A 16102-nucleotide genomic window follows, 5' to 3' on the forward strand; every position below is an offset into this window, starting at 1 on the left:
AAAACTTCTTTCAAATGGATTGTTTTTTAATCAGGAGGCAAAGGAGTTTCTCTGGTCATCCTTGGGAATCCTCTTTGAGACAAGTGGAATAGGGATTCAGATCTGGTCTATTTATATTTTCCAGCCAAAGCAGTCAGGCAAGATAAGCAAACTTGTACATGCATATCATCTAGTTTTTCATCTTGCAAACTTTTTTTTTTTTTTTCAAATCAACACCCACCCAGAAGGCATTGCCAACCTTATGAATGTCTATTTACACAAAGCCTAAAACTGTTTCCTGTTCTTGCCTAAGGTAGTGCTGAATTTAAGCACAACTGAAGTGGGCTTATGATTTCAGTCTACAAACAGTGCACTTAATTTCTTCACTGCCCTGCTTCTGTATGAAAGTAATCACTCCATTTCACTATACCAGCCTTTCCTCAATCCAAATTCTGCTTTGTAAATTGTAAATTCCTCAATCCAAATTCTGCATACCCTGGGCAGATTACCCTGAAGGTAAGCAATGAAGCTTTTCCTGTATCTTGTGTTTGCTATGCTATGGTGAAAGCCATAACATTCACAGCTCCATAACATAGACTATTGCTTTTTTCAGCTCTTTCATGCTACCGTAAGCATTTACTCCAATTCAAAAGAAAATGCTGATGGGAAAAAGCCCATATTTTAATCTATTTAAATGGTAGCTATTTTATTTTTATAGAAGCTGAAAAAATACACATGTAAGAAATCATCAAATCTCTATATGAATTGGACTGTTGCACAGCCTTCCTCAAGTGAGCATTTTTACCAATAATACCTGAGTTTTACAATCTTAAAAGATTCTTAAAACACTAGAGTTCTATATTCAAAGTATGCTTTGTTTCTAAAGAAAGTGTTATAAAAAATCTATGTATTTCAGAATGGAATTTGTTTATCTCTACCATGTATTTATTGAGGGCATACTATGAGAAATGAACAGATTGGAACACAGAGCATACAACAATTTGCAAAATATATAAAAAACTTGGCCTTCAAGAACCTGATGCTCAAGGGGAAACACACACACACACACACACACACACACACACACACACTTAACAAAATAAATGAGTGAAACATGTAGTCTACTGAAGAGGAAGAGACCAGGCTAGGTAATAAAGTAAAAAAGGTGGAAGAGAGCTAGGGGTGGTGTGCAATTTTAAATAGTCTGGTTAGGGAAAGTTCTTTGCAGATAGTATTTAAGCCCCAGGAGACGTGGGGTAATCAGACATATGCCTGAAGAAGGTGCATCCTGGAGGCAGTCCAAAGGTCAGTGTGGCTGTGGAAGGGGAGCCAAGAGGAGAGAAGTGACAGGGTACACACAGTGCATTGACCATAGGCCACTGAGGGGTGGAATGGAAATCCTTAAGAAAGTTTTGATTAAAGCATTAATGTAATCTGACTCCTTTTCAATTGAGATGTATTTGACATCATAAAAGTTACCACTTTAAAGTGCAAAATTTGGTGTGTTTTTTTTAAGTATAGTCACAAAGATATGTGCCCACTATTATTTTTAATTCCAAAATATTCGCCACCCCTAAAGAAACCGCATATCTATTAGCAGTTACTCTTCTTTCTCCCTTCATCCTAGCCCCTGGCAACCACTATTCTCTCTCTCTCTCTCTCTCTCTCTCTCTCTCTCTCTCTCTCTCTCTCTCTCGATTTGACTACACTATTCTCTTTCTCTCTCTCTATGGATTTGATATCTTTGGCTGCTAAAATGAGTATAGGTTGAAGGGAGGCAAGGATAGAAGCTGGGACACTAGTAAAGGGACAAATGTGGTAATTTGGAAATGAGAAGGGATTGAAATAGGACAGGAATCAAGATGGTCAGTAACTAATGGCACATTCAGATATGGTAGATGTCGGGCAGGAGAGAAAGAAAAGTCAAGCACAGATCTCAGATATTTGGCCTTTGCACCTGGAAAGCTAGAGGTGACATCAACAGAGTGCCACACCACTGTAGCGGTAGGTTGGGAGGAAACACCAGGGTGCTGGAATTTGGAGATGTGAATTGAAATTCCAGATGCTAAATGAAGATGCTAAAAAGGGAGCTGGATGTGAGTCCAGAATTCAAAGGATCTGGATCACAGATATAAATTTAGAAGCCAGAGAATAGAAAATATTTGATATCAGGAAAGTAGAAGAGATCACCAAAGGAGTAAGTGACTAGAGAAAAGAGAAGAGGTCCAAGGAGAGAGTCCTTTGACACATCAAAATGTACAGGTCAGGGAGATGAGGACAAACCGTCTTCCCAGTGGAGCAGGAGGACCAAAAGAGGATGGAGTCTTGAAAGTCAAATGAAAACTTTGTCATTGAGGAGAGCCCTGTCAACTGTGCCAGTGCTGCTGACAGGCCAAGGAAGATGAGCACAGAGGATCAGCCCCAGCTTTAGGAAGATGGAGTCCTTCTCACACCACAGGACCTCACCCCTTTCTGGCTGCTCCTACCTGTGCATCTGCCATCCCATCTGCCAGATGTGTCTGCCCCAGACAGGGCTTTGAAAAGAACAGTTTGAGTGGAGTGGGGAGGTCAAAAGCCTGGCTGCAGCGGGTTCAAGAGACCACCGTAAGAAAGGAATTGAATGCAGGGGCAATTGTTCTGATAAATTTAGCTGTAAGGGGATGAAGGGAAATAAATGTATCAAGAGGTCAGGTGAACAGAGGTAGGAATTTTTTAAGATGGGAGACATAAAAACATATTCATATGCTGGTGGGACATATCCAGTAAGGAGGGAAATAGGTGAGGAGGGAGGGAGTAAGAATCGCTGGGATTGGTTAGAAGGATGGGATCAAACACATTTTATCTTTCTGTCAAGCTGCTCCAAGAAATAAGAAAACAAAGACTAGCTATTTTTCCCCCCCAGGAGACTCAAGAACCACCCTACACAGAGTGTCAAGGACAGGCTCTGAACTTGGAGTCCAGGGACAGAAATTCAAGGACCAGTACAAGCTACAATATTCCAGGTACTTCTTTTAACCTCAGTTTTACATCCATAAAATAGTGATCAAAAACAACCTGTTCTCTCTACCTTACATAAAATAGTGATCAAAAACAACCTGTTCTCAACGGTGATTATCAAGTGAATCATGCAAACCCTGCAAAGGCTCAGGTATCACGTCCTTGTCTAAGGAAGAGTTACCCAGGCCTGTGCTTTCTTCAGCATCTTACACATAGCCATGCTTTAGCTCCAAAGGGGAAAAAGGCAAAATGAAGACACTTTTAAGAAGAATAATTAAGTCATAGAAAAACAGAGGCTTTCTGGCTATTTACTGCGTTTAAAATGCATTTTAATAAATTATACAGAAATTCTGACTTAATTTCTTAGTTTCTTCCTTTTAAACATTCAACAAGAACAAAAACAAACCCCTCTATTTTAGACTCAGTTGAGTGTGGGGCAAATAAAGAAGTACACTACATTTGATTGTAGGCCTGGAGCAAGACCATGCCTAAAGACAGATGTGACCTAATGCCTTCCCACAGATCTCTTACTTTCCATATTCCAACCGCTTGTCAGGATCAGTGTAAATTAAGATAATGTGGTCCTTGACTTTGTGCCCAATGGAAGACATCAGCAGCTGTTTAAAAGAGGGTTTTTACCTATTATTTTCACTTCATTTGTTGATTGATTTTTAATTCTGGCTGCTCAGTATATGAGCCATAGTTCTTTTTTTAAGGGAAATATATCTTGCAGGATATATCCTGATCTAGTCATTAACTGTTTTCCACACTTTTGTGGTTGAGCTAAGATACCAAGGTGTGTGCTTATTTTTTCTAATGAGAATGATAGTGCTTCTCTATCGAGGAACTGCGGTTTAAGAGAAAGAAATCTGAGATGGAATTTAAAGTAGACACCAAAGTTGAATTGACCTTTTCTCTCTGCTTCCCCCTCACATTTGATCAGAAAACTTGAGCAAGAACTCAGCTGGCCATGAGATCTCACAGAAATGTAAAGGAAAGTGTGAAAGGAAATACACATATAAATAAATATATAAATATGTAAATGTGTTTGGGTGAATTTCCTTTAAAATATGATGTATCTCCCCTTGTGGGAACACTTGGCAATGGAATTGTAGCTTAGTTGTGAAGTCACTGTGGACACTTCATATATAATCAACACAAAAAGAACATATTTTTCTAATTTTAAAGGTATCTTTATATTTGTGTTGTATTATTTGCATATGAATAACATAGATGCTGATTCTTTAGTCAGAATTCTAATTTCCCAACATAAATCTAGTATATATTATTATTTAAATAAAATATAGTAATTTACTTTTTAATGATAAACAATGCAAGTTTATAGCAACAAATTATTCCACTACTTGTATATATCCACCTTAAACTCCGTCACATACTCCAGCATTACTGGGGAAGAACTTACTTTGAATGAGTGATTTTTTAATAGTAAAACATCACTTAGAGAGAGCATTGTAAATTCAAACATTAATTTTGTGTATTTGTGTATTTTTGAAGGAAGTTTTATCAGACCATATATTATTTTAGTTATTGCTATTATAATTGACAATATAATTAATGTAATGTTTTAGCATTAATATGTTAAGCACTCTTGATTACTCAGGGCCATTATGATGGCTAGACACTAATAGAGAATATATAAAGTATTTATAAACTCAGAGTTTGCTGAGGAGAAGGAGCTATCCATCCTTACTAGTAGTACCAGACTATCCCAGGTTTTCTTCAGTGACCTCACCTGCCTCTTCTCTTCAAGCATCTCTACCTCCTCTGCAGGTCAGGAGGTCCAACCACTGTTGCTTGCTCCTCTCAGTGTGCTCACGTCTAGCAGACTCTCCCATTTCCAGGCAACTACCTTTTGATTCTCAAAGTGATAGAAAGACCTACAATTTCAAAGTGAAGTGACTTTGCCAAAACCCAGTTGCATGACTCTGGACAAAGCTCAGAACCTCTTTGGGAAATTTGTTCCCTTAACTATACAACAAAAGAACTAGGCTGAATGATCTTAAAGTCCCCTCCAACCTAGATTTCATGATAAGTACCGCTGAAGGCTGGGAAACTAACATCTGGATTTATTAGAAAGGATAGAGAAACTATGAGATATGGCCTCAAAGTTTCCGAAACTTCCGTGCATGGAATTTACTGTATCTTATTTTTGCTACATGGTGGTCTTTGGATCTTAGTTCTGGATTCTTTGTTATGTGTCCAATAAATGAGGTTCCTCATCTGATAAATCACGTCCAGGTAAATGGGAGAGAATTATATTTAGAGCTTTTGACTTTCACATAATAGGTAAGAATTCATCAAGAATTTTTAAAAATGTAGAATGAGTTATTCCTTAGTGAAAATTCTTGCTTCTAAACAAACACATTTTCACGTGATTCATCAAGAAAATGACACTGCATACTAAAAAACAATTTACCTATAACTACATCATGACCATCAACCAGGCCAGCAGAGAAGAGCTCCTGAGATACACCATCTGCCGTATCTGTCCAAATGTGAAATGAATATGTATTAGTAACCATAAAATAAAAATCAACAATCCAGTACAATGTAAAATATATATTTTTCATTTACAAAAATCACCCACAAGAGTTTTAATTCAGTAATTCAGACTCTGTCAGAAGAAAAAAAAATCAAAAGCAACATAAAATATATTTCACCATGTACAATTTGCATCTTGCTATTTATTCAACAGATGTTTTATAAAGTTGGTTTTCTTTCCACTTTTGATGAACCAAAAAACTTTGCCTTCTGGTTACGACCTGAATTCCTCCTCAAACACACTTCTAGAAGATAAAACCATTCCCTGTGATGCTGCTTTTCTTCTAGCCAAGGTTAAATCCAGCCACCATCAATCCTTTTCTAGCTACTGATTCAGAATTTATGGCAAAGGCCGAATGAGTGGCATCTGATACAACCTTAAATTTGGTATAAACAGCCTGTGAGCTTGTTGGACTATTAAGATGAGCCACTTAGTTTCATGCTATTAAGAAACTCCTTTAACATGACATTGATCATCTGATAGCAACAGATTCATTCTCTTAGAAAATGTGGTTGAGTAAAATAATGTAGTTTCTCAACGATAAGTGACAGGAGTTGGCAATCTCATAAAGATGGGATTGAACAGGCTGTGGCAAGTGAATATAGCTGAAATTGCTTAATTGAAGGGTTATGAATGAACATGATAACACTGTTATCTTCTATTTGAAGACTTTATAAAGAGGAATTGAGAAATTACCACAAGCTCAAAAGAACCATTACAGACCTCTATGTTTTTACGAGAGAGGTGACTTGGTCTCCACAGCCTCTGACAACATCACAAACATCCAGAACTGTAGCTAGATACAAAGAAACTGGTTGGGCAGCCTGCAGCTGTAGTTGGAGGCTTGATATCAGTGTCTTCCAAAGTCAGGGAGCAACTCAAAGTAAAGCAACTCAAGGCTGCTAAATCCAACAGGCATTAAATCCGGATTGTAGTTTGACATGCTAAGAGCTGCCCACAGCAAAAACTGGTCCTGGTGGCTTGCAAATGAATTCAATATATATGGGTGTGTGTGTTATGTATGTGTGTGTGTGTGGTGCATGCACACACATGAGTATGTAGCTGCAGCTACAGTTGTCTTTCACAATTCTTGGCATTTGAAGTGCTCTGCCCAGTGTTTGTCACATAGAAAGTACTGGGGGGAGGGGGCGGGGAATTGGCAAGGAAGATGCTAATGACAATGGCACAAAGTTCACCTGAAACACACCTTCTACTCTCCTGCTCTCTTTGTCTCCCTTTTGCACCTGGCCCAATTCTTCAAATTGTTAATAATAATTTGAAACCTAATGTATATTCTTTATACTTTCAGAGAAATCATGTTATTTTACCATTTTACTGGTTTCATTTCATAATGGAATCATCATACAATGGGACAAAATGAAGTAAAATGGCAAAGAAATATATAGAAACCTTACTAACTATGAAATCCCATATTAAGTGAACTTATCTTGGGCCTTGTCCTTTTCATCAGAGGTACAAAAGGCATCTTATAAAAGTCCCTTTGTGATGAAATGACCCCCTAAGGTGGAACCCAGGATAGCATAATGAAAGGCTCTACCCTGAATGTGATTTCTCTTTCTGAAGCTGCTGGAACCCTCAGCCGATTCTCCACCTTCCTGGATGCCACCCAAGTCTTCAGGAACAGAAGCACATTGAATTAAAGTATCTAACACCTAGTAGGCACTGGGCGTGCAGGAGGCAGTCATTATATTTCAGTGACTGATCATCTGTTAAAGCATTTCAATGTGTTACACCAGCTGTAAAGCAGCAATAAGATCTTATACCTGAGTAAGGAGCTGCAATCACAGAACGTAGCTGAAAATGGGATAGTCAAACAAAGCCACATGGAGGGCTAGCACTAAAACAGTACCACGGTGAACAGACATTCCCAAATGATTAAAGTGTACAGCATGTCCTTCTATTTTCAGGACTCTTGGGTACCAGATGAGTCATATCAAAATGGCAAATGGGTGATACTAAGCTGGCCAAAATGGGAAGTAGTCCACATCTGTGTGTGTGCCATTATGCAGTCATCTTGTATGCATGTAAGTAAAGCATAAGTAACAATTTAGAAAAGAAATGTGAAATAATTATTTCATGTTTCATTAGTAATCTATTTTTTCTTTCAGCTGTTTCACATTCTTTATATCAATGGATCAAATAATCTAGTATTCATGTCTGGCTTCCAGAGCCTACAGTGACAGAATAAACACAAAGGACTTGTCTTCTAATGAGGACAGAGAATATTTTATTTGTGTTATGTTTTATGCTGTATATACTTATTCATGTTTACACACAGCACAAACTCAGGGTCCAGCTGGTGTGCATCCACAGGATTCACTGCAGATCATGTCTGAAATAAAGACAGTATCAGGATTCACGGAAGTGCAGTGAAATGTATGTGGGGCTTCCCTTAGTAATGGGTCTGTGCTCAGCTGCTCAGTAAGGGTGCACTAGCATTGAGAAGTCAATGCTATGGTTTCTGTGTGGGTAACAAAAGCAGAGACTTTCAAATGAGCCCTGGCAAATGAGGCTGCCAAAGCCAGTATAAATGGACCAGTAATGCAAATGCATTAATGGGCTCTCCTATCCATAGAAATCCTCAACTTGGAAATTTGTTCCTTTGTTACCTTTCAAAATTAAAATTTATTTTCATTGCCATAGTTAATTTCAAACAATTAGATGAAAAGAAGCAACCTTAAAATAAGAATCTGTTCTTTCTACTTACTGTATTTGAGATAGTGTATATATAACTACTAGATTTTTATCACAGCATTGCCTGTTCAGTATTTTTATATTATGACAAAATAAATAGCTTTGTTGATAACCCTGAGTGGTGCTGTATAATTTCTACAGACTGACTCTAAATTGTTAAAGATGGAGATTCCTGGAAAGAAAAATCAATTAGCAACTCATGAGGGCCCTATGGACATTTATTTTGCAAAAAACACTTCATATTTTAGTTTTATTTAAATATATGGAAATCATGAAATCTTTGCCTTTACAGAAGACTAGAGATCAAAAGCAGGAGTCAATGTCCACATATAGCCCAGGAACATATTTTATTTAGTTGTCAGCAATTTTTTTTTCCTTCAAAACTGAATATCAGGGTTGGGATTATGGCTCAGTGGCAGAGCACTTGCCTTGCATGTGTTAGGCACTGGGTTTGATCCTCAGCACCACATAAAAATAAATAAATAAAATAAAGGTATCATATCCATCTACAACTAAAAAGTTATTTTAAAAATAAAAAACAACTGAACATCAATATATTAGATGAGATTGCCCCATCTGCTGAAGTGCCTCACCATTTACTTTGGCTCCAGGGGCATTTGAGTTTGTTTTTCTCCTTGCAAGTGACAGAAGCAGGATGTCAAGACATGTTACTTAGTGAACAGCTATCAAGGTAGAAAGTCCTTGCACCTCGGAATTTTCAGAATTTTAGCAAATACAATTTATTTAGTCAAATTAAAATTTATGTGAAGCTCCAATAAATCAAATATTACATATATTTGTAAATTAAAATGTATGAGACTAATGTATTTTATATGTGTACTACGAATTGAAATGCATTCTGCTGTCATGTATAACAAATTAGAATAAATTAATTTTTTTTTAAAAAAGAAAGGTCTTTGGGCTGGGGATGTGGCTCAAGCGGTAGCGCGCTCGCCTGGCATGCATGCGGCCCGGGTTCGATCCTCAGCACCACATACCAACAAAGATGTTGTGTCCGCTGAGAACTAAAAAATAAATATTAAAAAAAAAAATCTCTCTCTCTCTCTCCTCTCTCACTCTCTCTTAAAAAAAAAAAAAAGAAAGGTCTTCAATATAGACATTGAGGAAACCATTTTTATCTATGTAAAAATCTGAACTTAGAGGTCATGAAAAACAGTTATAGTCTTAGCATTAACATCTGGTTTTCAGTTTTCTGGGTTATTTTGTTTATAAATCAAATAGTTGCAATAGTATACTTTTTTCTTAATAATTGGTATTGTGATCGCTGGAAACCTTTAAGTGTTATTTATCTATTACTTCACCAAGATTATTTTAGGTTCTAAGGGAAACCAAACTTTTTTCCTAGGTGCAAAAGATAAAAGATGGTCCTTTATTTCAGGCATGCAGGAGCTGAAGGAACAACCAGTCCAGCTTTCAAGCAGTTGCAACAACTTATTTAAAATACTCAAACTGCACACTACTAGACAATCGACATTGTTCCTATCAAGCTCACCCCTGGTGCCTAGAGCTAAAAGAGGCAACAAACACTCCCCAAGAGAGGTTTCCTGAAACCTGAACTGAGACCCACTGAGAGGCAAAGTGTGCTACCTTTTTGAATGACACCACTGTTTGCTGCTCAACACTCATTAGGACTGCTGGTGTTTCTCGTTATATATTCATAATTTCCCATTACCATGCCAGTACTTATTTTCATGGTTGAGCTAATATATCCAATTTATATGTGTGTGTGTGCACTGTACCGCATGTGTCAATGGGATTCATGCAGTCAGTAGTGGTTCAGTTTTGAATCCTTACAATTATCAAAACTCCTTTCTTCCTTCCCTTCCTCCCTCCCTCCCTCTCTCCCTCCTTCCTTCCTTTGCTTTTAGACAAAGCATTTTTGAATAGAAAATTATAACCACATGCTTGCAATCAATTTCTGAAATGCTTCTTGTAGCACTAAAATAATAATTTCAATTAAAACTCACCTCTTCCTGGAGTAAACTCAAATCGTATATCATTAAGTTCCTTTCTGGAGTTTCTGAAATACATAACATGTAGCACATTAAAACCTAATGAAGCAAAGTTTAATCAAACTAAATAAATCCCAAGTTTTACAAGATGCTACTAACACATAGTTAGCATTTTGGTTTGGATGACCTCCAAATATTTCCTCCACTGGAAGAAATGGTTATGATAATAAAAAATGAAGAGATTTATTCATCTAATTTAATTTACCTTATTTAAACATACCTGTATCACAAAGTTCCAAAAACAAAATGTTAATTTTAGAAAATCTGTACTAAATTAGTAACCATAAATCTAATTTCATAATTTAAAATTTTAGGTCCCTCTAGTCCAAAATAAATGATAATCCATGATTTTTCATATTTTCCCTGGAAATACAGATTTTATTGTAAAAAAAGGAGAGATAGTCCTGTTAAAAAACAAGCAACAAAATGCCCAAAACAAGGCATGCATTTTTTTAAATAACTTTATTTATTTATTTTTTATGTGGTGCTGAGGATCAAATCCAGTACCTCACACATGCTAAGCAGGAGCTCTAAGCTCTACTACCATTGAACCACAACCCCAGCCCAAGGTATGCATTTTATAGTTATGTATCTAAATACCCAGACCTCTGAATGTTATAAAACTGCCCATTGAATACATAAAACTTTAAGTAAATATAAAATGCTTACATAAAACTATAACATACACAATTAAAAAATAAATGACACTCTGGAGATAAACAAATAAATATCTAGAATACATGTTTTCTACTTCTATTGAATTTCAAGAAATGATAATAAGTGGCAGCAAGCTATAATCAGAAATATTTTAAGTTCTCATAACACTAAAATATTATAAGCACCTTTCAACAGATGCCAGAATTTAAAGTTTAAAGTTTAAAAGTTAATAAAGTTTAAAGTTAATAAAAACACCTTACGGAACTGCATTAGGAAACTAGTAATTTACATCAGAATTCAACTACTAGCTCAGCAGCAAGGTGTCCAAGACAGAAGCAGACAGAGATGGCTGAACACCCTCCCCTGAATGTCCAGGCTGAACAGGCCCTGTTCAGCACTTCAGCTTAGTTCTCTAAACCTCTGCAATATTTCCTGGGATCTGTGAACAGCAGCCACACCATGATGATATGGTCTCTGGGACCCTCTTGGTCAATGGCTTGATCTCCAGTCTTTATGTCCTACCACCTTATCCTACCACACTAAATGCAAGGTGGCCTTAAAAAGGCGAAGGGCGTAATACCCACTAGAAGAAAGGCCTTCTCGGTGCCTATAAAAGTTTATTTCCACAAGTGCTGTGGGGAGAAATAAAAAGCCTAAGCTCAAACATGAGGTCCTTGAGCCATGATGTCTGCAGCTCCCTGAAGGTTTCCCACCTGGACATTATCACTGCTCTTGGGAACAGAATAGGACCAGGGACCTTCTGCAAATCTTATAGGTGTGCTTCCATTAGGATCTTCTGGGAATCTGACAACCGTGAAAATGGTATATATACTCTAAACTATAAAAAAGTAGACACATGACCAATGCATGAAACTGAAGACAATTATATGGTATTCACAGATCCTCTTGGACCCCAACTACACATCCCTGCCTTGACAGTAGAAAGTGCCATTACTAATCAGTGACTACAGTGGAAGGGCTGTTTGCAAGCTACATTATTTTGATCAGCCTAAAGTGTCTTAATAAACTGTATGTATCACCATGTATTTTTAATAGTGCTCTTATATATCTGCAGTTCTCCAACATTTTGGTAGTAGACCTCCTTTACATTCTTAAAAAGTATTAGGTCCCCCACAGGGATTTTGTTTATATAGGGACTCTATCAAGATTTACTGTATTAGAAGTTGCAGGGCACAGTGGCACTTGCCTGTAATCCCAGCTACTCAGGAGGCTGAGGCAGGAGGATAGTATTGCAGGACTGCAAGTTTGAGGCCAGCATGGGCAACTTAGTGAGATCCTATGTCAAAATAAAACTTATAAAAGGGCTGGGGATATATGGCTCAGTGTTGCCTAGCATGTATGAAGCTTTGTGTTCAATATCCAGTAAAACACACACACGCACACACACACACACACAAATTTACTGTTACAAGTTAAAAAACATTAAAATTTAAACATTAATTGAATTGAGAATGACATTAATTTATCTCATGTATGTACATATTTTTATGAAAAATTATTTTCAGACTGGGTTGTTGTTTAGTGGCAGAGTGGTTGCTTAACACGTGAGGCCTTGAATTTGGTCCACAGTAGTGTGAAAGACAAAACAAAATAAAACAAAAAGACTTTCTTATCCAAAAGAAAAATTATATTGACATTTTTGCAAGCCGCTCTAATGTTTGCCTTAAGGTACCTGCATTTTTATAGCTGTTTCAGAGATCTATTGCAATGTTGAGTGTCAGGTAGGTAGACACTGAAATTCCACTGAACATGTGTGAAATCATGAAGTGAAAAGTTAAATAATTTTTTAATATTATTATAAAGTTTTGTTCTCATGAGCTCTCTAAAGATCTAACGAACTCCCAGGGTAACTGGGCCATACTTTAAGCAACATGGAGACATGTCTCTCTCCCTCTCTCTTTATGTCATTCTCTCCCTCCCCCCACCAACACATACACACACAAACACCCCTATATTTATAGCTCTATGTCTATCTAGATAGATCTGTCAATATATCTCCATAGATACACACAAACACATAGCTGGTCCTCTAAATTCACAGGTTTTGCATCCATGGAAGTCAACCAATCATAATTTGAACATATTCAGGAAAAAAGAATGTGTCTGTACTGAACATGTACAGACTTTTTTCTATTTATTATTCCCTAAACATAATAATAACTATGTACATAGCATTTACATTGTATTAAGCATTAAAAGTAGGCTAGCGATAATTTAAATATGCAAGAGAATGTTTCATGAAAACACTATGACATTTTATGTAAGGAATTTGAACATCTGTAGATTTTGGTCTGTGTAGGAGATCCTGGAACCAATCCTTCTCTGATACCAGGGAAAAAGTGTATATTGTGTGTGTGTGTGTGTGTGTGTGTGTGTGTGTATGTGTGTGTAATCTCATTTGATTCCAACAATCAGCCTTTGAGCTATGCAAAGGGGTATAGCTAATTTCCCATTATTTACCTTTCTTTTTGCTCTGCCCTGCTGCATTTTTAGTTTATTACATTCAATGGCTTCTCTAAGTTTACAAATGTGATGACTGGCAGAGTGAGGATAAATAAGTCTATATTGGAAACCAATACAAACAGCAATGCTCAATTCCTATCATCTTTAAAAGAACAAGATTCCCTAAGATTGTGCATATTATCATAAAACCACCAACAACCATTAGTATCTTTAATCATCTTGGTGTGGTGTGCTGTGTATGACCAGAGGTTAAATTAGAATGAAAGTAGTCCAATAAGAAAAAAAAAACAAAAAACGATCACTAGGAAAACAAGTACTAATAATGCATTTAATAATGAAATGACATAATGAGGAAAAAATATAAAAGAATTTGATTCAATACTAATTGGCATCCTTTGACCTTTTTCTTTTGATTGGTCCTATTTAAATTAGTTTGTTCTACTAAGACTGTAATAAGAGAGGTGTAAGAACTCTATTGGGAATATCATCACAGGCTTCCTAATGCTTTATATATGAATACCACAGAAAGTCACATACAACACCCACAATCTCTACCTATGTCTGCTGTGGTTCAAGTCATGGGGATGGCCTAGTCAAGGCAGTCTTTTATGACTCTGAACCTAAGATGCTCACCTTTGAAAAGATCACAGTGATTGATTGTGAGTAGTAGACTTGTCCCATCAAGATGAAATATAGTTGGAAAAATGCCTAATTGTGTCTAACTACTGAAGGTCATCCTTTTATAAAGAATTAATCTTTTCAGACGCATACTTAACACCTTTAATTGAAAGTACATCTACTTTAATTGATGTCGCACAGGACACTCTTGATTTCAGGGAAGCTGAAAATAGGTATGATTTAAAACTCAAAACTAAGTCAGTGCAACTTCACAGAGGACATGATAAAAACTTGACTGTAACAGCTTCAAGGCCTAGCATGCTTGTGATGACTCTTATTAAAAACACTCTTAATCCTAAAGTAAAAACACTTGCATTTGGTTAGGCACATACCCCCTTTTATTGCTCACTGTATGCATACCCTACATCAAAAATCCAAATGCCTATAGGGCTCAGGAGGAAATTAATATTTTTAGATAAGCAATATAATCAAGTGGTTTTAAAGGCCAAAAGTACAATGGCTAGTTCTGTGAAAACTAGCTCTCCCTCACCCCTTACACAAATATCTGGTTTCCCTTTCAGAGGAGATCAATATGTCAGACTTTTTGTGGATTCTTCCTAAGGTGTATCTGCATATCCTTGCCAACATACATACATATTCAATACAAAGGGTAGCATAATAAATCCACTGTTTTGTACTCTGTCTTTCTTTTCTTAATACTGCCATACTTTGGAACTTCTCCATATTAGTTCATTGAGGGTTTTCTCATTCTCTTCTGTACAGCTACATAGTTTTCCTTTGTGTGCTCTATCTTTTCTGAACTAGTTCCATTCTGCAAACAGATTGTTTCCAATCTTTCATTATTATAAAGAATGCTTCAAAGAATAACCTTTTGTTCTCATGTTGTTTTGCAAATATCTGAGTATAACAATAAATTTCGAGAAGTGAATTGCTCTGCCAAAGTTTATGTGCATTTGCAATTTGATAGGTATTGTCAAATTTTCCTTCACCTAAGTTGCACCAATTTATACTCTAGCTGATGATTTGTAAGCACTGTTGAAGAAACTTCAAATGAGTAAAGCAGAGAGTGGATTGAAGAACAGAAAGATGTGGGGTCTGTTTCAATGGGAAAGCATATTCCCTACTGTAAGGGAGGCAACCACTACTAAACACAAGCTGGTTATGGCCAGGTAGGAATCTGAGCAACTGTTGCTAAGTAATCAAGAAATTTAACATTATATATGAAATTCCATAGTTTTAAATTGAAAATACATAACTTCAAAACTTTGACAGTTATGAGTGGGTCAGATTCAGTCTATTACACTTATTAGTGAGGTTGAATATAAGTTATCATTTCTGCTGATATTAACACATAAATTGTGGACAATAGAAGGGCACAATGTCTTCTGAAATGCTAAGACGTTGATGTTATTTTTAAGAATCTACTAAAAAGAGGCAAATACATAATGCATTGGCCCATAGACTGAGAGCACCAGTCTGTGCTTTCAGTGGAAGAAAATTAATCATGGGAAAGAAAAATAAGGTCACAGGAATTTAACCAGATAGAAGATATAACCTATAAACTAAGAAGCTTGAAACAGATTTAATTTTTATTCTTTTTGGTACTGGGTATTGAACTTAGGCACTTAATCACTCATCCATATCCCAGGCCTTTTTAATTTTAAGACAAGGTCTCACTAAGATTCTGAGGCTGGCCTCAAAACTTGCCATTCTCCTGCCTCAGCCTCCCGTATCACTGGGATTACAGGCACATGTCGTCGTGCCTGGCTTGGAACTGATTTTTAAAACAGTTTTTAGTGACTGCTGTTCAGTACCGACAAAATTCTTTTGATTTTTTGCTATGTGCATTCAAAATAAGTTTTGCACATGGAAAATTTATCTTGTTCTTTCAATTCATCTTCAAGTGACACAGTGAACACTCACATGGGCAGCTGGCTAAAAGGGTGGTGACGGGGATCACCTGAGTGGGCATAGCTCTTCCTAGTGGTAGCCGATGAGAAGATGAGAAGGCTGGTGCTGCTGAAGTACAGATATC

At 36.8% G+C, this 16102-nt stretch overlaps 1 protein-coding gene across 1 annotated transcript in view; it reads right to left on the reverse strand.

Moving 5' to 3' along the window:
- The window catches only part of Stk39 (serine/threonine kinase 39), a 269628-nt gene that overhangs the window by 44908 nt on the left and 208618 nt on the right, over positions 1 to 16102 (reverse strand). The window contains exons 15-16 of the mRNA XM_026389549.2: positions 10243 to 10295; positions 5414 to 5482 (exon numbers count right to left, since the gene is read on the reverse strand). Of these exons, the coding sequence (XP_026245334.2) occupies positions 5414 to 5482; positions 10243 to 10295 (122 nt within the window). The remainder of the gene's footprint in view (positions 1 to 5413; positions 5483 to 10242; positions 10296 to 16102) is intronic.

The sequence above is a fragment of the Urocitellus parryii genome, chromosome 1, assembly GCF_045843805.1.
Source record: "Urocitellus parryii isolate mUroPar1 chromosome 1, mUroPar1.hap1, whole genome shotgun sequence".
Classification (NCBI taxonomy): domain Eukaryota; kingdom Metazoa; phylum Chordata; class Mammalia; order Rodentia; family Sciuridae; genus Urocitellus; species Urocitellus parryii.